Source organism: Poromitra crassiceps (genome assembly GCF_964638095.1).
Source record: "Poromitra crassiceps genome assembly, chromosome: 4".
Lineage (NCBI taxonomy): Eukaryota > Metazoa > Chordata > Actinopteri > Beryciformes > Melamphaidae > Poromitra > Poromitra crassiceps.
In genome coordinates, this window is record NC_139626.1 from 55,400,068 (window position 1) to 55,422,334 (window position 22,267).

General features: G+C 42.2%; 1 protein-coding gene across 1 annotated transcript in view; it reads right to left on the reverse strand.

The window, feature by feature from the left end:
- Positions 1-22,267, reverse strand: part of LOC310775850 (venom factor-like) — a gene marked incomplete at its 5' end in the record, with an annotated part of 94,861 nt that overhangs the window by 55,667 nt on the left and 16,927 nt on the right. The window contains 7 exons of the mRNA XM_083635977.1: positions 11,098-11,200; positions 12,006-12,093; positions 12,331-12,413; positions 16,992-17,026; positions 17,511-17,581; positions 19,908-20,073; positions 21,486-21,675. Coding sequence (XP_083492103.1) covers positions 11,098-11,200; positions 12,006-12,093; positions 12,331-12,413; positions 16,992-17,026; positions 17,511-17,581; positions 19,908-20,073; positions 21,486-21,675 — 736 coding nt within the window. The remainder of the gene's footprint in view (positions 1-11,097; positions 11,201-12,005; positions 12,094-12,330; positions 12,414-16,991; positions 17,027-17,510; positions 17,582-19,907; positions 20,074-21,485; positions 21,676-22,267) is intronic.

Here is a 22,267-nt window from a genome sequence, read left to right on the forward strand (position 1 = left end):
CGAGGATTCTTTTCTGTTAGGATTTTGTGAACACAAAATATCTCAAAAGAACTAATAGAATGTGTGCTTTCTCTGTCTAAAAGAGTTAGTTTGTAGAGTTAGTAGTTATGTAGGCATTAGCAGTTGAATACAGCATGGTTTCAGAGATTTTCAGAGAGTTTTGAGATAAATGGATTTTTAGAACCACCTCACGTGCCTGTGATTATGGGTGCCCTTGGGCAAGTGTGTATACTGTATTGTGTGTGTGTGTGTGTGTGTGTGTGTGTGTGTGTGTGTGTGTGTGTGTGTGTGTGCGTGCGTGCGTGCGTGCGTGCGTGCGTGCGTGCGTGATTCGATAGAACAGGCAGAACAGTCACTTTAACCATTTATTTTTGGCATCAGTGAGACATCAGACATCTAAACAATATCGTTCTGAACAGTCATTTCCTCCATAGCAGCACCCGCACCCATGGCCGTAACTAGCTATGAGGACGGGGAGGTCCGGACCTCCCCTAATATTTCAGAGTTTTTTTTTTTTTTTTTATAAAACAATCTGCATGGAAAAGCATGAAAAACACGGGATCGCTTTTATTTTGAAACGAAAGACAGGTCAGGCAGGAAGTCATCTGACGCCGCGTCCGCGGTAACTTGATTCCGAGAGAGCAGCAGCATGGTGGTGAGTGATGACTGTCTGTCTGCCTGGCGAGATAATTGAAGGTGAGCAAGCTGCGAGACAGTGAGCGAGTGAACGACAGAAAGTGAGTGACACTGACAGATTTTTTAGCAACAACCAAGAAAGTAAGTGTCTAGTCTGTCTCTTAAGTAATGTTACCTGTGTGACACGTTGGGATGCTACTGGCTAATCATGCATGATGCCAATTGCCAAGCTCCCGAAGTCAGGTATGCAGGTGGCTATATGCATGGTTTCAGTTTCATGACCCAATAAGTAACAAAAAGAGGTGGTGTAAAGTTAAAAACAACATAATATATTTTATTTTATTTTTCAATCGTTCCTATCAGGAATAAATAAATGTCCCTCTGTATGTTTTTTTTATTATCGATGATGACTTTGTGTGTTGTGTACGGCTTGGGTTGTGTACCTGTGTTTGTAGGTGTCATTTTGATATGAATTTGGCTAAAACATTTTGTGTTTGTTAGTTACAATTATGTTAACAGGAGAGCTGAGCAGGTGGTGACATGAAAGAGAATATACTGAATAATGACATCACAACAGTATAATCCTAATGTTGATTTAAAATTATATATTACTCTAAGTATGGCTAAAAAAGGGGGAAAAAAAACCTCAAATTCTTTTTCGGCGGCGCCCTTGAGGGCGCCGCCGAATCCGCCTCCCCTTGCTGGACCTCCCCTATTTCGGAACCCTGGTTACGGCCCTGCCCGCACCCCCCTCTCCTTCAAACTCCTCCCTCCGTAGGTGTGTCTCTGGTGGCTTTGCAGTGTTTGTTACAGGCGAGTTTCTGCTGCCTGTCTGTCTGTGCTGCTGCTGCTGGCCCGGCCGCTCGTCGGGCGAGTCTGGATTAGACTGTAAAATCGGGCTCGTTCGTTTCTGGGTTTTCGGTTGTGAGCTTTGATGAAGTTGCGTGCGATTCTGGCCTTTCTGCTGGTGTTTCAAAGTGTGTTGCACCCATAATCTATTATGCAAATTTGCAATCCCCCACCGCCAGCTCCCAGCGCGAAAGCGAAAGCGTTTTCGCCAATCCATTTTCATGAGAATGGCTTCCTCACGCTGCTGTTTTTTCTTGGCTTTCTGCTGCTCTGGAGAGCACTGTCGCCACTTAGTGGGTCGGTGGAATGGGTTGTACACGTTCGGTGGCTCCCATATTTATATAGGAGATGTAGGCGGCTATGATCAACGTCCCACCGTCAAATTTTTTTTTTTTTTTTTTTTGACGAGTTGACTCGTCATTGGCAGTCAACCGTTGGTTTCTGCTTGACGAGTTGACTTGTCAACGGCAGTGAACGTGTTAAAGTGTAACTAAACCCGAAAACACTTTTTTCAGCTTTTAACCAATAGTATATATGGCTTTTGAGGTGGTGTGTGAAGGATTCTGGTCAAAATCTCAACATCACAGACGTAAAATGTGCCCAAGTGATGAGCTCTGAAGCCGGCTTGCAGCTGAGAATGGTAGCTGGACTGTTTGGACCCTGTTTCTCAAAAATCAGATTTCGAAGTAGGTGTTATTTTGATAAACTGACCTCATAACGGGGGTCTACATGGGGTCTATACTGTTACGTTAAAAGATCATAAAGCTAACGCTGTTTCTGATAGTTTACTACTAATTTAAGGCTAATGTTGCTGAGGTAGGGTAGCCTGGCAGCTGGCTGTGTTGTTGTGTGACGCAATACTGCCCTACAAATCCTATCCGCAGTAACTACGCTAACAATGAAACTGAGCAAAATGGCTTTAAAGTTTTTTGACTGTCCAGCCAAATGAGTTATAGGTTGAAAAGCGATAATGTGCTTATTAAATATGTATACATTAAGTATTTTTGATGGCTAAAGACCATGATCAATTACTTGCCTATATGACCCCAAAAATTCAGATACTGCAATCTGTCTGTGTACCTTACCTTAAACAGATATAGTACAAATGCAAAGCGCAGTAACTACAATCTAGTGTCATTTTCCTGTCTTGTTTTTCATGAGAAAATCGTAATCTGCTTGTTTAAAATGTTTAAATAGATGAGTAACAGAGACATTCAAGGAATCCTGATTGGATTGTATAACTACAGAGGGATTCACAGTGAGAAGAACAAATGTGCCTTGGTGATTATTATGATGTGAGAGGTATCGAAGCCTTCAGGGAGCAAGTAGAAAAGTATAGGCTGACACTTCCGGTTGAGACATGTAGCGGACGGACGCGTGGTACGCAGCTCCTGCTTTTTTGATGGTTGACTTTTGCTAGATACGCCTGCATGTTTCATTCTTAGTGCGACGAGTTACTAGAACGACACTCGAGCGTTTCGCGCGGTATGAGCGGCAACAAAAGGACTCGTAAAGCCTTGAAACAGTCTCAGTTACAGCCCTGCCTTCTCTTAACAAGTGAAGCTAAAGTTAGCACTCGCGCAGCCAAGATGGCATCTGACTCTCCTCTTACTCTGCAAACGCTAATTGACGAGTTAGAGAAATCCAGAAGAAGCATGGCCACTGAGTTTACTGCCTCCCTGAATGCGGCGCTCGCCCCAATTCATTCTTCCTTGGAAATTATTAACAGCACGGTGGCGAAGCACACTGCTACTATTGTGGATATGGAAAAGGCCCTCACGGCGCACTCAGACGACATCACAAGCCTACAGAAAGAAGTAGTGGAGCTGCGGGTAAAGACGACCTCAATGGCGGAGAAGCAGGTTCTGCTTCGGTCTACTGTAAATTACTTGATTTGTCGTTCAAAACGGCAGAACCTGCGGGTTATTGGCGTACCGGAGGGGGCCGAAGGTGGAGACACAAGACTTTTCATGGCTAACTTATTCAAGGAAGTAGCCGGTGAAGTGGTTTCGGGAGACCTCGAATTGGACCGAGCCCATCGGGTGCTCAGACGCAAGCTTCAAGGATCTCGCCCTGTGATTGTGCGTTTTCACCGTTACGTTGATAAAGAGAGAATACTGCGGTGGGCCAAGGACCATCGTGATGTCGTCTACAGAGGCAACAGCGTCAAATTCTACGAGGACTTCAGTGCAGAGGTGGCTAACAATAGAGCCGCTTTCAACAAGGTAAAATCACTGCTTTACAAGAAAGGCATACGGTTTGGTATGATGTACCCGGCTCGACTGCGGGTGACCTTCCACGGTACGGATCACTACTTTGCTTCTCCTGATCAAGCTGTGCTTTTCTACCAGGAACGTGTACACAACTCTGAATAAGTTGGTCAGGTGAAGCGGGCCCTGTTTTGTTTTTCTGGACCACTCCTTTCTTTTTCTTTTTCTTTTTCTTTTTTTTTTCTCCCCCGCTGGACACACTACAGGTGAGGCACGCGCGGTGTTCCGCAGCTTGGTATGTATTGCTTTCTGCGATTCGGACGTTGCGTTGGTTCTCCTGTGCAGGCTGTGCACCTATGCCGGGAGCGTGTGCTTAACTTTGGATTACCTGGCCGTGTGAAGCGGGTCTCGTTTTTGGTTCGTTTGGACCGGTAACCCCCCCCCCCCCCCCCCCCCCCCCCGCTGGACGCACTGCATTGGACCAACGACTCTGGGCTTCTCTCTTTCTCTCTTGTTAATATGACGGTCCTAATGCCTTCTGTTGAATATGGACATTCGATCTTGCCTAGTTCCACTAGGACTTGAGTCTTTGGTTGGTTCATGTTCTTTTGTCCCATTTAAAAGTGAAGAGTATTTAGTTTTTGTGTGGATATGTTCTATTTGTTTAGGTGTGTGTGTGTGTGTGTGTGTATAGTGCGTGCGTGTGTGCGTGCGTGTGTGTGTGAGTGTGTGTGTGTGTGCTTATGTGTGTGTGTTTTTCTTTTTTTCTTTTTCTCTCCCATCCATTTATTTATTTATGTATTTATTTTTTTGGGGGGTATTTTTCGATATATTTATTTTAAGCGTTGCTAATTTTCTTCTTTCCCCCACTCTGATATTATATGGGCAATGCTTACCTCTCAAATAGGCTTTGATGTCATTGTACTGTCTCAGTATTATGAGAAGTCAGTTTTGGCATAAATGTATATTTTTCAAATAGGCTTCACATCATTGCACCATTTTGCCAAGTGGAGAGAAGCCAATTAATCAGGCTTATTCAACTCCATTACATGCTAATATGGACAGTTTTATATACATTTTAGTTGGTGGCCTGCTTGCCTTGTGTATTAAGCTCCTTCTCAGATCTTTGTATTAGGACTCCATACTTTGAGATGTTGTTGCCATGTGAACTTAAATTCAAAATCAAGCACATGAGCTGCGCAAATTGACATGTATTAACCAATGGCATTGTGTGGAAAAGAGAGGTCTATTACTCTGTCAAATTTAACCTATGCACTGGTACTCGCATGTCATTGATGCGGGTGTACTCATACACAGAAGCATACAGGTACTGAAAGCACTTATTTTATGTATACACATTTGAGTGCCAACTGCACACTGGACATTTACTATAGATCACCTATATAGTCAGAGCATATACATGATGGCGTTGTTGTTATTGCTGTTGCTTTTGTTTGTTCTTTTCTGCTTTTCCCTCTTTCCTCCCCCCCCCCCCCCATTAAGAAGTTAAACCCAACATGATTTGACTTAATGACTTTAAACTGACGGAGTGCCCTTCTTTTGAAATATGCATAGCCCTTACCATTTTTCCATTTTATTTTTTAATTTTGTATCACAACAATATCACTGGTCTAATTTACCTGCTTCTTGATTTGTATATGGTGTTGCTGGTCAATGATTGCGAGTATTCACATGGCGTAGATTACGTTCCATCAGGAGGTGAACTCCACTGCATAGTAAACTGGTTGTATTTAGACCAATCCTGCAACTTGTCTGGTTTCGAAATGACAAGTTTAGGAAACCAATTAGTAAGTGGTTTTGAATTTTCTTACTATCAAAGTTTTAAATTATGTGTTTTTTGTTTATTTGTTATTGTCGCTGGGGGGACAGGTGCGATGATGTTTTTTTTTGATGCTCAGGGTGTCCATCTCCTTTTCATCTCTGTCATTAATTATTTCTCTGTCACAGACACGATCAATGGTTAACCCAACTGTACACCAGAGGACAACTGAGGGGTCTCCTATTAGGTTGGTGAGTTGGAATGTCCGTGGACTGGGGGGCCCAATAAAACGGTCCAGAGTGTTTTCCCATCTTAAAGCTCTTAACACGAGTATCGCCTTCTTACAAGAGACTCATATGCGGGTGAGTGATCAGAATAGAATGCGTAAACCTTGGGTTGGGCAAATATTCCATTCAGCTCTCAACAGTAGATCCAGAGGAGTTGCCATTCTAATCAGTAAACATATACAGTTCTCCCCCGAACAGATTATATCGGACCCTAATGGGCGCTACATCATAGTGAGTGGTGCTTTATACCAAACCCCAGTTGTACTAGTCTGTGTTTACGCCCCTAATTGGGATAGCCCGAATTTTATGACCTCCCTTTTTTCTGAGATTCCTAATCTTGACTCTCACCGTCTTATTTTAGGGGGCGACTTAAATCTAGTAGTTGAGCCACAACTAGATCGCTCACACCCTAAGTCAATTATACCATCTGGAATGTCTAAGGCCTTGTCGTCTCTCGCGAGTCAGTTGGGTTGCATTGATCCGTGGCGTTTCCTTTATCCTACTGCAAAATAGTTTTCATATTTTTCGAATGTACATCAAGCTTACTCCCGTCTTGATTACTTTTTTATAGATAGGACTTTGTTATCTGTCGTCAAATCTATTTCTTACTCTGCTATTGTGATCTCTGACCACGCCCCACTGATTTTGGACTTAGCTCTCTCACCACCTGTTACCAATAGGCAGTGGAGGCTAAACACAGGTCTTTTATCCAATGATAAATTCTGTGACTTTATTTCTAGTAAAATAAACATGTTCCTTGAAACTAACAGGAACGAATCAACTTCGCCCTCACTCCTATGGGAAACTTTCAAGGTCGTGGTGCGTGGAGAGATCATCTCCTTTAGCTCTCATTTAACCAAGGAGACTAAACGAAAGCAACAAAATATAATAGACGCAATCCTCAGTATAGATGGGGAGTATTCCATCTCTCCCAGTCCAGCTCTATATGCTAGAAGGGTTCAATTACAATCTGAATTTGATTTGCTTTCTACAGGCAAAGCAGAGTATCTTATCAGACGGACTAAAGCTTCATATTACGAGCATGGTGACAAGGCCAGCCGTCTCTTAGCCTCCCAACTTAAACGTCAAGCTGCCCCTCGATTTATATCTAGAGTTTTTGATGCTGCACATTCCTCAGTTACCGAACCATCTGAAATAAATAAAGTTTTCACTACATTCTATTCTAATCTTTATCAATCTGAGCCCCCTATAAACAATATAGCTATGAATAATTTTTTTGAAAATTTAGATATTCCTGTCATTAACAATTATAATAAACAAAATTTAGATAGCCCCTTTCAATTAGAAGAAATTAGTACTTGTCTTAAATTAATGCAAAATAATAAAGCCCCGGGACCAGACGGGTTCCCGGCCGACTTCTACAAAAGATTTTCTCATTTGCTAGCCCCTTTATTATTAGATATGTTTAATGACTCATTGGAATGTGGCTCTCTCCCTCCAACATTAAATCAAGCTTCAATTTCACTTATACTGAAAAAAGACAAAAACCCTGAGGAATGTGGTAGTTGGAGACCGATTAGTCTGTTAAACTCAGATGTTAAGCTCTTAGCTAAAGTCCTGGCAAGCCGGATAGACCCGTGCCTACCTAGCATCATCTCAGATGATCAAACAGGTTTTGTCAGGGGACGGCAGTTGCCGTGGAACATAAGGAAACTTTTGAATATTGTTCTTTTCCCCAGTTCCACACCAGCTGCCGAAATGGTCATTTCATTAGATGCAGAGAAAGCATTTGATCGTGTAGAGTGGGAGTATCTGTTCTCCGTCTTGGGGAAATTCGGCTTTGGCCCTAAAATTATTTCTTGGATACAATTACTATACTCCGCCCCCACTGCTTCAGTGATGACTAATTCTCAGAAATCAGATTACTTTTCGCTATCAAGAGGGACCCGTCAAGGTTGCCCTATCTCTCCTCTTCTCTTCGTTCTAGCTATAGAGCCTCTTTCTATAGCTCTTAGATCCTCAACACTTTTTACTGGTATTTATAGAGCTGGACTGGAACATCGTGTATCTCTTTTTGCTGATGACCTTTTGTTGTACATTAGTGAACCTGAAAAATGTGTCGATGACATCTTACACATTTTAACATCTTTCGGTTCATTCTCTGGTTACAAGCTAAACATCGGCAAAAGCGAGTGCTTCCCCATCAACGAAGCAGCGAAGCAAATTCCGCCAGGCATGCTACCATTCCGACTAGCTCATTCTAATTTTCGTTACTTAGGAATCAGCATTTCCCACTCTCTTTCTTCTCTCTTTAAGGATAATTTTGCAAAGTTAGTGGGTGATATTAAATCTGACCTCGAACGTTGGGATTTTCTTCCTTTGTCACTAATGGGTAGAATCAACTCTGTTAAAATGAATATTCTCCCTCGCTTTTTATTTCTTTTCCAATGTCTTCCAATTTTTATACCAAAGTCATTCTTTCAAAACTTGGACAAAATTATTTCCAGGTTTATCTGGGCTGGTAAAAACCAGAGGGCCCGTAGAGAAGTTCTCCAAAGAGACAAGCAAGATGGGGGCCTTGCCCTGCCTAATTTTTTATTTTATTATTGGGCGGCCAATTTTGTAAATATTCATGCGTGGTGTAATTCACCCGCTCTCAATTGGTGTGTAATTGAAGACATCTCTTCTCGACCTTCTTCTCTTTCAGCTTTAGTCTGTGCCCCTTTAGACTCTCGCCCTCCCCAATTTATTAAAAACCCTATAGTTCTCTCTTCTTTAAAAATATGGAAACAGTTTAGGCGTCATTTCAATCTGTCTGCCCCTTCCCCACATAGTCCTATATGCCATAATCACTTATTTTCTCCTTCTCACCTAGATGCATTTTTTAGTTTGTGGAGAGAGAAGGGTCTAGTTTGCTTTTCAGATTTATACTTACAGGGGATATTTGCCTCTTTTGAGAACCTCCGTGTACAATATAATCTACCACACTCCCACTTGTTTAAATATATGCAGGCTCGTAATTACGCTCGCACGCATTTTACATCTTTTCCGCTACTCCCGGCAACCTCTTTTCTAACCGATATTTTGTCTCTTCCTGAAACACGAGGTTTAATTTCAGTCATGTATAACCTCATACTGAACTCGAACACGATCTCTCTTGCGAGAGTTAGGGGTAAGTGGGAGGAGGAGTTTGGACAAGAACTGTCTGATGAATGTTGGGAGGAGGCACTAGCTAGAGTAAACTCCTCATCCTCATGTTCTCGTTTAACCTTAATCCAGTTCAAGGTTCTTCATAGGGTTCACTACACAAATGCTAAGCTTAGTAGGCTGTTCCCTGACACGAATGACATCTGTGATCGATGCGGCTTTTCTCCTGCTGACCATACTCATATGTTTTTCCTTTGTCCAAAGCTGTCTGATTTTTGGTCATGTTTTTTTGGAACATTAAGTGAAGCCCTTAATATTACACTGAAGCCATGTCCGTTTATTTCCATTTTTGGGGTGCCCTCTACATTAGTTAATCTCTCTAAAACTGAATCTGATGTTGTCGCTTTTGCATCACTCATAGCCCGTAGACGTATTCTGTTGCATTGGAAAAGTCAAAATCCCCCTCCCTCCACATCCTGGCTGAGTGATTTAATGTCTTTCCTGTCTTTGGAGAAAATTGGGCACTCCGTGAGAGGATCAATTGCTAATTTTGACAGAAGATGGCAGCCTATTATCTCCCATGTCAACTCGCTCTTGTCTTTGGACCCAAACTGACCTTTATTTTATTATTTTCTGAGATGGACGCCCTGAGCATACTCTACTCACTCTACTCTTTTTACTTTTGATTTATTTCTTATTTTTTATATACTTCTCACTTTCAGTTAGTTGCTCATCACCCCCCATGCGACCTATGCCTGATTTGTGTGTTATTATTATTATTATTTTTTATTTTTTATTTTTTTCTTTGTTTTGTCTGTTTGTTTGTTTCATTGTTGTTTTAGTTTTCTTTCTGTTTGTGCCTTTGTCAATTTGAGATTGTATAAGAAAAGGTTGTGCTCCAGTCTGTGACTGGTGCATCCCAAGAAAAAGAGAGAGAAGAAATATCACTGCTCTGTGTGTACCTTGTATGTAACTTTGCAAAATTCCAATCTCAAATAAATATATAAAAAAAAAAAAAAAAAGAAAAGTATAGGCTCATATTTCCTTACGATTTTCTGGAAATTTGCATTTCAAAGCAAGCTATATCCACTATTATTTCCCCCCAGGATTGTGCCATTATGAGTGATTGATATGTTGGGCTTCGTTATGGAAAGAGCGGGAAAATTAAAAACGACAAAATCCAACCAAAAACCAATGCAAACCGCAGTAACTACACCTCGAAGTGTAGTTAATGCGATTTATCTTTGTTTAAGTCCAGCTGAAGCTCTGGTTTTTGGTTGGATTTCGTAGTTACTGCAATTTTTATACTTCCGTTTTTTTTGTCACATGATAAAACATATATCTAAAAGTTCTCAATTTTGACCAAAATTGTAGTTACTGTGGTTTGGATTTGGAGGGCAGAATAGAGTTCAACAGTCACGTTATTTTCCATGACATCTCCAGCCCCGGAAGTGAGTTCCCCATTCATTTTCCCATTTTGAAAAATCCTTATAATGAGTTCCAATTATTTATCATCTATTTTCTTTGATGGGGCCATAATTTAGAAAACGGAGAACATGAAAGCATGAAAAATACTTTAAATTGTTGATTCATACCATAAACCTATTTGGAAAGTGTTTGTTAAGACATAGACCAAGAGAAGTCAGGTAATTTCCCCATTGACTCCAATGTTAAATGCCTTCTTTTTTTGCAATAGATCACGACAGGCCATGGTATATGCTCATTGTACCACAGCTGTGAGCCAATCGGATTGCTTGATTTGAGAGAGACGTTTTATAATTGGTAAGTTGTCACATTTTATTCATTTAATGTTAGTCTTACATTTTTGGCACGAGCCAAAACTCAATAGAAAACAGTGGCAAGGCTGTTCTATCCATTCAAGTTCTGTGGTGCAGAATTTTTTTCATTTATCTCTATGCCAATGGCCAGAAATACAGCTCAATTATGTCAATGTCAGATGTCTGAAGCAAATGTACAAATTGCATAGCAGATGATGATTTGATTGCTGCCTGCATTCCTGAACTGAACGAAGTAACATTCAATCTATAATTTCTTTCACAAAATATCTGCACCACTGAATTTGCCTACACCCATTTCCACACCCACGTTGTCAGTGGACACTCACTGTAGTGTAACCAGTAATAAGTTGAACATTCTCTGTCCTACATATCTATTTTTCTGGTCAGTGAGAGTAACTGGTGAATGTTGGGATGTAGCATTGACTTACATCAGACACCTGCTTCACAGTGGGTAACCTCCTCATCTCTTTGTTGATCTGCACCCCAAACACCACATAGGCCGTCCCCTGGACTGGCTCCCCATACAGGTACCTGAAACACACATTGAGACAACAGTTAGTCAACAGTGAATGGTTTGTGTTTGCTCTAGCTGTCTATATTTAAACATCTCTGGTGAGGATGTTATGGTGATGATTTAGATTTAAGGTTAAATATAGAATCAGGTTTAGTTCAGGTTATTAAAGGGATAGTTCGGTTTGTTTGAAGTGGGGTCCTATATCAGCTAGTTGCATACACTAACTGAAATATAGTGCAGGAGTTTAGCGGAGGAATACGGTAGTTGTACGGTTGGGAGAAAAAGCAGTGCCGAATGAGACGGCTGTTTGGCGGAAAAGTAAAGCGCTGAAATTTGTCAAAATAGAGCGTACATGTACACAGATATCGATTTGTTTAGGTGGCCGTTGTTTTAGGTGGCTAAATTACGTTTTAGTTCTTGGCCCCGTGTACTAGAGAGACAGAGCTGTGGAGGCTGTTGCTTGGAGTGTTGGGTCTCGATAAACGGTGCGCTCAGCTCCCAGAACACTGTACCTATTTCAGTTAGTGTATCGAACTAGCTGATCGAACTATCCCTTTAATAATGGGTACAAATGTTGGTGAGTTGAGATTAGGGGTATGGGAATGACCATAGTTGATAAAGAAAGGTCCTTACAAATTACAAACCTACATGTGTGTGTGTGTGTGTGTGTGTGTGTGTGTGTGTGTGTGTGTGTGTGTGTGTGTGTGTGTGTGTGTGTGTGTGTGTGTGTGTGTGTGTGTGTGTGTGTGTGCGTGTCATACGTGCATGCGTATCTGTGTGCATGTGTGTGTGCGCACGTGCGTGCGTGTGTACTGTACTGACCTGGCTGAGATCTCTACCTCCAGTTCTGTGTCGTCCAGCTTGAAGAAGGACTTCCTGGGAGTCAAAGTCACATTGAAGGCGGGGAGCACTGAAACACAACACGCCATATAAATATACAGCATTATACAGTTACAGAGCATGTTGTAAACAGCTTCACTCCAAAATGACATATATACAGTTGGACAAATGTAATGCCTACTCTGACAAAATTAATAAAAACCAAACTCACCATTGAATGTTACTGTTATGTTATTACAGTAGCTACTGTACCACGATCAATTTACACAAATACACACTATACCAAGATTGCTTAAACTTGACCTACCATATTTCTTCACCTCAAACTGGGCACTGAAATAATTCTGCCCTCTGTGGTCAAACTTGGCAACCACCCTCCATGTTCCTTCACTGCCAGAGTCAGACACGTAAACAGGAGGAAACACACAATATTCGATTTACATGTAGCATTTTAAACAACAATAGATCATTGTCAAATTAATTATGACACCTTGGTATAATTGCTGTTAACAAATGAGACCATGGCCAAGACAATTGCTAGCCTCTATATCTCAAATCAGTGTTAGTGTTTCTCAAAAGGAAGATTTTGTGTGTCTGATTTTTGTGTCTGATGTATTTCATGCCTTACCTCCTGTTTTGTGTGTCTGATGCGTTCCATGCCTTACGTCCTGTTTTGTGTGTCTGATGTGTTTCATGCCTTACGTCCTGTTTTGTGTGTCTGATGTGTTTCATGCCTTACCTCCTGTTTTGTGTGTCTGATGTGTTTCATGCCTTACGTCCTGTTTTGTGTGTCTGATGTGTTTCATGCCTTACGTCCTGTTTTGTGTGTCTGATGTGTTCCATCCCTTACGTCCTGTTTTATGTGTCTGATGTGTTCCATCCCTTACGTCCTGTTTTATGTGGCTGATGCGTTTCATGCCTTACCTCCTGTTTTGTGTGTCTGATGCGTTTCATGCCTTACCTCCTGTTTTGTGTGTCTGATGCGTTTCATGCCTTACATCCTGCTTTGTGTGTCTGATGCATTTCATGCCTTACCTCCTGTTTTGTGTGTCTGATGTGTTCCATCTGACACATTAATCAATAAGCTATAGGCCTATTTGCATACGCATAATTATGCTATAAGTTCCATGCCATTTGACACATAGACTCACACTGACATTTCACCCAGAGCAGAGGACTTCTCGTTGCTGAAACCTTGGACAGTGCGTGATGTTCCAATAACATCTGATACAGACAGGCAGCCCTGTAGGCTCCAAGTCAAGTCATCATCCCCTCCTCTCTGCCTTTTTCCTCTTCTCCTCCTCTGCCTATAAATCTATGTTACACTGTCGGCCATTGGCTGAATATTTGACTCTGTATGACATATCAGAATGTGTACATTGAGATTCATGCCCTCTGTCAATATACATGTATTGCAGAGAATGTATGGTATTAAATATACTTTTATGTTAAATCTTCCTGGACTCAAGGCCTCAATTCATTTGGTTAGATAAGCTGTTAATTATCACATTTAGCGGATGTATAGAATATAATTTATTCTCTATCACATGCCTTACATCCTGTTTTGTGTGTCTGATGCGTTTCATGCCTTACATCCTGCTTTGTGTGTCTGATGCGTTTCATGCCTTACCTCCTGTTTTGTGTGTCTGATGCGTTTCATGCCTTACCTCCTGTTTTGTGTGTCTGATGCGTTTCATGCCTTACATCCTGCTTTGTGTGTCTGATGCGTTTCATGCCTTACATCCTGCTTTGTGTGTCTGATGCGTTTCATGCCTTACCTCCTGTTTTGTGTGTCTGATGTGTTTCATGCCTTACCTCCTGTTTTGTGTGTCTGATGTGTTTCATGCCTTACATCCTGCTTTGTGTGTCTGATGCGTTTCATGCCTTACCTCCTGTTTTGTGTGTCTGATGCGTTTCATGCCTTACATCCTGCTTTGTGTGTCTGATGCGTTTCATGCCTTACATCCTGCTTTGTGTGTCTGATGCGTTTCATGCCTTACCTCCTGTTTTGTGTGTCTGATGCGTTTCATGCCTTACATCCTGCTTTGTGTGTCTGATGCGTTTCATGCCTTACATCCTGCTTTGTGTGTCTGATGCGTTTCATGCCTTACCTCCTGTTTTGTGTGTCTGATGTGTTTCATGCCTTACATCCTGTTTTGTGTGTCTGATGTGTTTCATGCCTTACCTCCTGTTTTGTGTGTCTGATGCATTTCATGCCTTACCTCCTGTTTTGTGTGTCTGATGTGTTTCATGCCTTACCTCCTGTTTTGTGTGTCTGATGTGTTTCATGCCTTACCTCCTGTTTTGTGTGTCTGATGTGTTTCATGCCTTACCTCCTGTTTTGTGTGTCTGATGCATTTCATGCCTTACCTCCTGTTTTGTGTGTCTGATGTGTTTCATGCCTTACATCCTGCTTTGTGTGTCTGATGTGTTTCATGCCTTACATCCTGCTTTGTGTGTCTGATGCGTTTCATGCCTTACCTCCTGTTTTGTGTGTCTGATGTGTTTCATGCCTTACCTCCTGTTTTGTGTGTCTGATGTGTTTCATGCCTTACCTCCTGTTTTGTGTGTCTGATGTGTTTCATGCCTTACATCCTGTTTTGTGTGTCTGATGTGTTTCATGCCTTACATCCTGCTTTGTGTGTCTGATGTGTTTCATGCCTTACATCCTGTTTTGTGTGTCTGATGTGTTTCATGCCTTACCTCCTGTTTTGTGTGTCTGATGTGTTTCATGCCTTACATCCTGCTTTGTGTGTCTGATGTGTTTCATGCCTTACATCCTGCTTTGTGTGTCTGATGCGTTTCATGCCTTACCTCCTGTTTTGTGTGTCTGATGTGTTTCATGCCTTACCTCCTGTTTTGTGTGTCTGATGTGTTTCATGCCTTACATCCTGTTTTGTGTGTCTGATGCGTTTCATGCCTTACATCCTGCTTTGTGTGTCTGATGCGTTTCATGCCTTACCTCCTGTTTTGTGTGTCTGATGCATTTCATGCCTTACCTCCTGTTTTGTGTGTCTGATGCGTTTCATGCCTTACCTCCTGTTTTGTGTGGCTGATGCGTTTCATGTCTCACTTCCTGTTTTGTGTGTCTGATGCGTTTCATGCCTTACCTCCTGTTTTGTGTGTCTGATGCATGTCTCGGCAGCTCACATTGGGTCATCTCATCACTTTTTGACTTTACGAAAGCCTTGACCTAAACCTAACCATAACCGCAGTGACACCATGCATAAACCAAACCACCTCCTCTGCTGTGAAATGGCATGTTTTTAATAAAGTCCCTTTGTCTTCACTTGTGTTAGCGTGTTGAGAGCTTTGTTGTTCCTGACCTTTGAACCGTACAAATGGATCCAAGAATATAGATTTGAATAGAAAAGAATGTCCCTAGGATCAAATCATGGGAAGGCCGCATTCACCCACTATGCTTCTGCTAGCTGGAACAAACTGCCTGAAGACCTCAGATCTGCCCCAACTTTACTTACTTTTAAAAATAGACTAAATACTTTTATGTTTAGCATCGCTTTTAACTGCTGACAGCTGTTTTTCAGGAGATGTGTGTGGCCTATAAAGTTCGAGTCCAACTATTATAAAGGTTATGGACATTGTTAACTGCTGCGCCTATTGCTTAACTCATTTAGTGCCAGCCACTTTTGGAGAACGGACGCTCCCAGTGCCAGAGTTTCAGAGCGTTTTCAGTGATTTCTCGAGGCCCACAGAATATTGTGTGATATTACTATGTAAACACCGAACACGCAAAAAGAACAAGGAGACTCTATTGTATCATCAGCAAAAAAAAGTTTATTGATACCATTTTCCGTTCTTTAGTTATCAGCCGGAGAAGATAGGTCAAAAACAGCAAAAATATGCTTTTCTATCAGGAAGCTGAGATATTCACCCTTTTGTGAAATGCAGCATTTCAAGCACATTCACTGACTCTAGATAATATCTTCTGATGATGTGACCTGGTTTAGTTCTGTGGTGCATGCGTGCCCCACCCCCCTCTCCCCCTCTCTCCCCCCCTGAGCTGGAAACTCCTCCCCACACGCACAAAGTCTATTTTCGGAGCCGCTTTTTGCGCCGCGCGGCTCCTGGCAGCTCACAGCAGCAACGAGGAAATGCCTAACGCTACTGCAGGTAAGGGTTGGCCCTTCGGCATTGGGTGCTGCCTTTCTGGTGGGTAATCGTGTGAAGAAACTATGCAGACAGACAGACAGGCAGAGGAGCTCAGTTGTGTGCGCGGATTGATTGCTGTTGGCAAGCAGCCCAGAGCCATCTACATGATGGCTCTGCGCTGCAGCATGAGCGCGGTTTCTCTTTGATCACGGCTTTGTCAGGCTGTATTCCTGACATTTCTGTCATCTGGAGAGCACTGTCGCCACCTAATGGCTCGGTAAAATAGGTTATAGACATTCAACATGTCCCAGAATTTTACAGGACATAGATCTGGCTTCGATGGACATCCCCCCGTCAAAAAACGCAATTGACGACAATCGTCGTCTTTGGCACTCTACGTCAGTATTTGAATTGACGACAGCTGTCGTCATTGGCACTCAATGAGTTAATGCACTTTTTATGCTCTTTCTCTGTTGTGATGCTTTTAAATGCATATTTTATCTTCTTATTCTTTTATTAAAGGGGCGGCTTTAGCTCAGGAGGTAGAGCGGGTCGGCCAATGACGCAAGGGTTGGCGGTTCGATCCCCGCTCCCTCCCAGCTGCTGTCGTTGTGTCCTTGGGCAAGACACTTAACCCTCCTTGCTCCCGATGGTGCGTGGCAGCCTGCCGCCATTGGTGTATGAATGGGTGAATGTAGACTATCTGCTGATTGTAAAGCGCTTTGGATAAAAGCGCTATAAATGCAGGCCATTTACCATTTTAGGCCAATTTCCTTGTGTCAACCATTTTATGTGAAGCACTTTGAATTGCCTCTGTGTATGAAATGTGCTATACAAATAAACTTGACTTGACTTGACTATATCCACTGATGTTCTGTGTTCTCTCCTCTCACCTGTAGGAGTCAGTAGAGAGTATGGAAGGAGAGATAAGATCATCTTACTTGACAATCTCTGTGAGAGGGAGAATTTCAGCAAAGACGCCATCAGTGGGTCGTGTCCGAGAGATTTGTTTGACCACAACACCCTCTGGATCCTGAAACACACACACACACACACACACACACACACACACAGACACACAGACACACAGACACACAGACACACACACACCCACACACCCACACACAGACAAACCACCATCATGATCATCATCATCGTCATCATCCTTACCCAAAATAAATGTGAGCTAAACACACATAATTAAATAGTGAAGACCCAAATGAATCATTCTGACTGTCATTTTGTAGGCTACACCGTTTACATCTCGATATTGATGACGGGGTTAGGGGTTATCATATTTGAAAATAATATTTATTATTATTATTATTATTATTATTAGTAGTAGTAGTAGTAGTAGTAGTAGTAGTATTCTTTAACCTGGAATTCCACTGTGATGGAGCTGTTAAAGGCCTTGAAGGATGGAGATGACACAAAGGCTCTGCACCGCACTGGAGAGAGAGAGGGAGAGAGAGAAAGAGAGAGAGAGAGAGAGAGAGAGAGAGAGAGAGGAAAGATACAGAGGACAAAATGGTAAATAGTAAATGGTGAGCTGACATTTAAGTGAACATTTGGTTTGATTTTGATGTCACGGAACATTAACTTAGTTGTTTCAGCCTGAAACTACTTAGCTAACATTAGTTTGAAGCACAATAAGATAGCAAGCTCAAAGTTAGTTAGTTGGCCAGCTGTTGGATCTCTACAAAAATGTTGCTGTATATTTCATACCAATTATAAATATTATAGTGTGATTATATGTGAAAATACTTATTGTGCTTATATTGGCTGTAGCAGAGGCTGGAAGTGACTGGTCTCTGGTCCCAAGTAATCTGAGCAGAGGCAGAGAGGAATGTATTTGATGTAGGTAGATCTCAGTGACCTCTGCTCTAAAGTAAACTGACCATAGCCTAAATGACAGTCAAAAAGGGGTCTACTGATAACCAGGATAATTTCCAGATGGTGGTTTTATTATCTTTAACCCTAGAACACTAACGTAATTTAAAGTCACACCATCACTAACGTTGGGTGTATTTCACCCGATGCAATATACCCCATAAAACATACTCATCAAAATATCTTAAAGTACAACAATACATGGCAAATTGAGGTACTCTTCTTTTGTTTTTAAATGTGAAATATCACAAAAAACACAAAAAAGTTTATTATGGGGGACACTATAAAAAATATGTCAAATTCAGGAAAAATGAGGTAATCATTATAAACCCCCCCCCCCCCCCAAAAAAAAACAGGAGCTCCCAACTTCTCCTTTGGTCCACCCATTCATGGGACTTGTGTGGTGAAAAAAAAAAAAAGTCACCACAATACCATTAACCCTAACCCGAAGATATTTTACCCTCTATCACTAACGTCGGGTGAAAATCACCCGAACACGTAGCCAGTAGAAAAAACCATGAATGGGAGCAGGGAAACAAACCTACATTTAATGACGTCAGTGAGCATCCTGAAGGTACCTAAGGACCCGCCCACCTCAGACAGCAGCAAGACAATGAAAATCACGTGAATTCAATTGTCCGGGTGAAAATCACCCGACGTTAGTGTTCTAGGGTTAAAGTAAGATGGGTTGATAAATGGGCCTAAATGACAGTCAAAAAGGGGTCTACTGATAACCAGGATAATTTCCAGATGGTGGTTTTATTATCTTTAAAGTAAGATGGGTTGATAGATGGGCATGCAACTGTCAGAAGTGGCGCCGAGGCACGGCACAGACAACTACACTGACCATTTGACCATCTGGTAAAGATAAGACCTTTTAGGGCAAAGTCAGCTAACTGTGACATCATTTACTGGCGGTAAAAACCTTCTATAAGACTGTCTGTTAAAGCCAGGAAGGCAGACTTGACCATTCGGCCCCATCTCGTCTCCTCAGCGTCTGCAGCGTTGTGATGTGATACCAGTTGTTGACAAAGAATAAACCATTCTGTTTGCATCAAACTGTGTGTCGCCGGAGCTTCATTTCATCTCAGAGAACCAGATTCAACACTGTCAATTTCACAAGCTAATTGATAGATAGCGTGCTAATGTTACCAATCCTGATAAATGAGTGGTACTGTCTTCAGTTCACACCAAGACGAAATTTGCAAATTCGTGGGATGATCACATAAAGTCAATGCAAACAGGCGAGCAGAAGCCGTTTCGCCCCGGTCTATGCAAATCAGACGAATGATGCAGCGTAACAAGATATTTGCGATATTCGCCTCAGTCGCCCATTCGCTCGAGTTGAACATTTTCCAACTTTGCAGAATAATTCACGTGGCCAAACTCGAGCGAGTGAAGGCTTTTTTCCGCCGTGAACAATTAATGAATACAATTCGATGTGGGCTTCAATAATCTCCAGCAATCATACCTGAAATTGTTTGTGAGCATTCAGCTGAATGTATTGCAGCTGAAAGACTTGATTTTAGGTGAACATTATGATCGCATTTACCATGTTAGAAGAGATGGGGGGCTCAAAGCATTGATCTATGTTATGTAGCTAGCTAGATAAATAAGCTAACACCCACTTCCAGTAACAAGCTTTCAAATGTATTATATACACATTTACAAACTGTGCTGTAACTGTTATTCAACAAGTTGTGTGTTTTATGTGGATTTTCCAAGTGCAGGGAAAACATGCAAAGACTGTTTTGGACTGAAAATGAGGTCCCATAGGCCTCAAAAGGCGTGTTTGCCGGGTTGTGCTCTTCCTGGTCATTGTTGTTAGTGCCGTTATGTTATTTCTCAATGTGGTGTTCGAGCTCCAGTTTCTCCAGTTCTCACCAGTATCACCAGGGTTATAGACGGGTTTATCAGTCTGGATGAAGATGTAGCCAGTGTGAAAGGACACCATCAGCACCCTCTCCTCGAAGTGGTGCCCCTCAAAGGTCACCTTCAGGTACACAAACTTTTTCCTGTGCTCGTTTCGCTTCAGAAGCTCTGAGGGAAGCTGGGATGACATGAGGTGGATAGTCAGGAGGATTAGAATAGAACAGAGTGCCAAAGTCACACCCTCTTCTGGGGATTTCATCCGCCATTTATTTTTTCCAAAGACATTTTGTTTCCCCCCCCCAATTCTAATTGGCTGTCCCTGTCCTTGCTTCACTCCATCTGCCGATCTGGAGGGAGTTGTAGACGAGCACATGCTTTCTCCGATACATGTGCAGTCGCCAGCCCCTTCTTTTCACCTGACAGCGAGGAGTTTCACCGGCAGGACGTAGTGTGTGAGAGGATCACATTATTCACCCCAGTTCCCCTCCCCTGCAAACAGACCGACCAGAGGACGAACTAGTGGAGTGACCAGGCCACATACCCTTATTAATCTGGCTTCCCACCCGCAGACACGTCCATATGTGCTACTGCCTGTATGGACGCCGGAACAAGCCGGATAACACGGGGGCAGGCTAGCCAGTATCAATGACTACCATTCATTGTGCTAAGCTAAGTAGCAGGATGGGCAAGTCGCTATTTTTCTACTACAATCAAAGAGAAAAGAAGGGAATCTATCTTCTCATCTTACTATCATGAAGATGGCAAATAGGAAAATATCCCAAAATGTCGGTGCCTTCCTTTAAGTGGCAGCCGTGACCCTGGCAAATCACCTGTATAGTCTTGAGAGTATGGAAGCTGTTATCAAATCACCTGTATAGTCTTGAGAGTATGGAAGCTGTTATCAAATCACCTGTATAGTCTTGAGAGTATGGAAGCTGTTATCAAATCACCTGTATAGTCTTGAGAGTATGGAAGCTGTTATTAAATCACCTGTATAGTCTTGAGAGTATGGAAGCTGTTATTAAATCACCTGTATAGTCTTAAGAGTATGGAATCTGTTATCAAATCACCTGTATAGTCTTGAGAGTATGGAAGCTGTTATCAAATCACCTGTATAGTCTTGAGAGTATGGAAGCTGTTATCAAATCACCTGTATAGTCTTGAGAGTATGGAAGCTGTTATTAAATCACCTGTATAGTCTTGAGAGTATGGAAGCTGTTATCAAATCACCTGTATAGTCTTGAGAGTATGGAAGCTGTTATCAAATCACCTGTATAGTCTTGAGAGTATGGAAGCTGTTATTAAATCACCTGTATAGTCTTGAGAGTATGGAAGCTGTTATCAAATCACCTGTATAGTCTTGAGAGTATGGAAGCTGTTATCAAATCACCTGTATAGTCTTGAGAGTATGGAAGCTGTTATTAAATCACCTGTATAGTCTTGAGAGTATGGAAGCTGTTATTAAATCACCTGTATAGTCTTGAGAGTATGGAAGCTGTTATTAAATCACCTGTATAGTCTTGAGAGTATGGAAGCTGTTATCAAATCACCTGTATAGTCTTGAGAGTATGGAAGCTGTTATCAAATCACCTGTATAGTCTTGAGAGTATGGAAGCTGTTATCTGGGCCCAGTGTGAGGGAGTCATGCAGCAGCTGGGACGTCTGGCTGAAGTCCTGGATGCTGATGGAGACGTTGAGGGGGTCAGACAGACCACTGGCCTCCAGGTAGATGTTCTCCTGACTGTCGGCTCTCAGCAGGTCCGGAGCCAGCACAGTGAACCTTCAGGAGGGGTCAGACACTTGATTCATACTGCTGCTACTTACACCACTACTATTACTATTTGACTACCATTGGCACCAGTATTACTTCAAAACTACTACTACTACTACTACTAATACATCAACTAGTGCTTGTACTATTTGTATGACTTCTACATGTACAACTTCTACCACTACTAATAGGCCTACCATTACCTCCACTGCTACTAAGACCAAATAAGCCTACTGTTATTCTACTAAAATGTCCTGTGACCAGTGTCTCAGGACGTTTTACTCTCTGGTAGCAATACATGTTTATTAAGGACACTCAAACGCTTGGTGAACCCTATGACACATCAATAGCCATAGCTTGCTTAGTCTCGCTGGCCAGCCTCCCCTCACTTCCGTGAGAGGAGTCTGGCAGCGCTGGTCACCATTCTAGAATTGCGATGGGCGGCGCTTAGCGGCAGTGCCCTTGAGAAATAGTTTCCAACAATCCAACTCGCGATTTTCAGCGTGTAGCAACGAGCTAGCATGTAGGTTTCTGCCGTTAGCTTGCTAGGCGGCAGGGCACTATTTGCAGCGACACACAGGGAGATTGATTGATTGACATG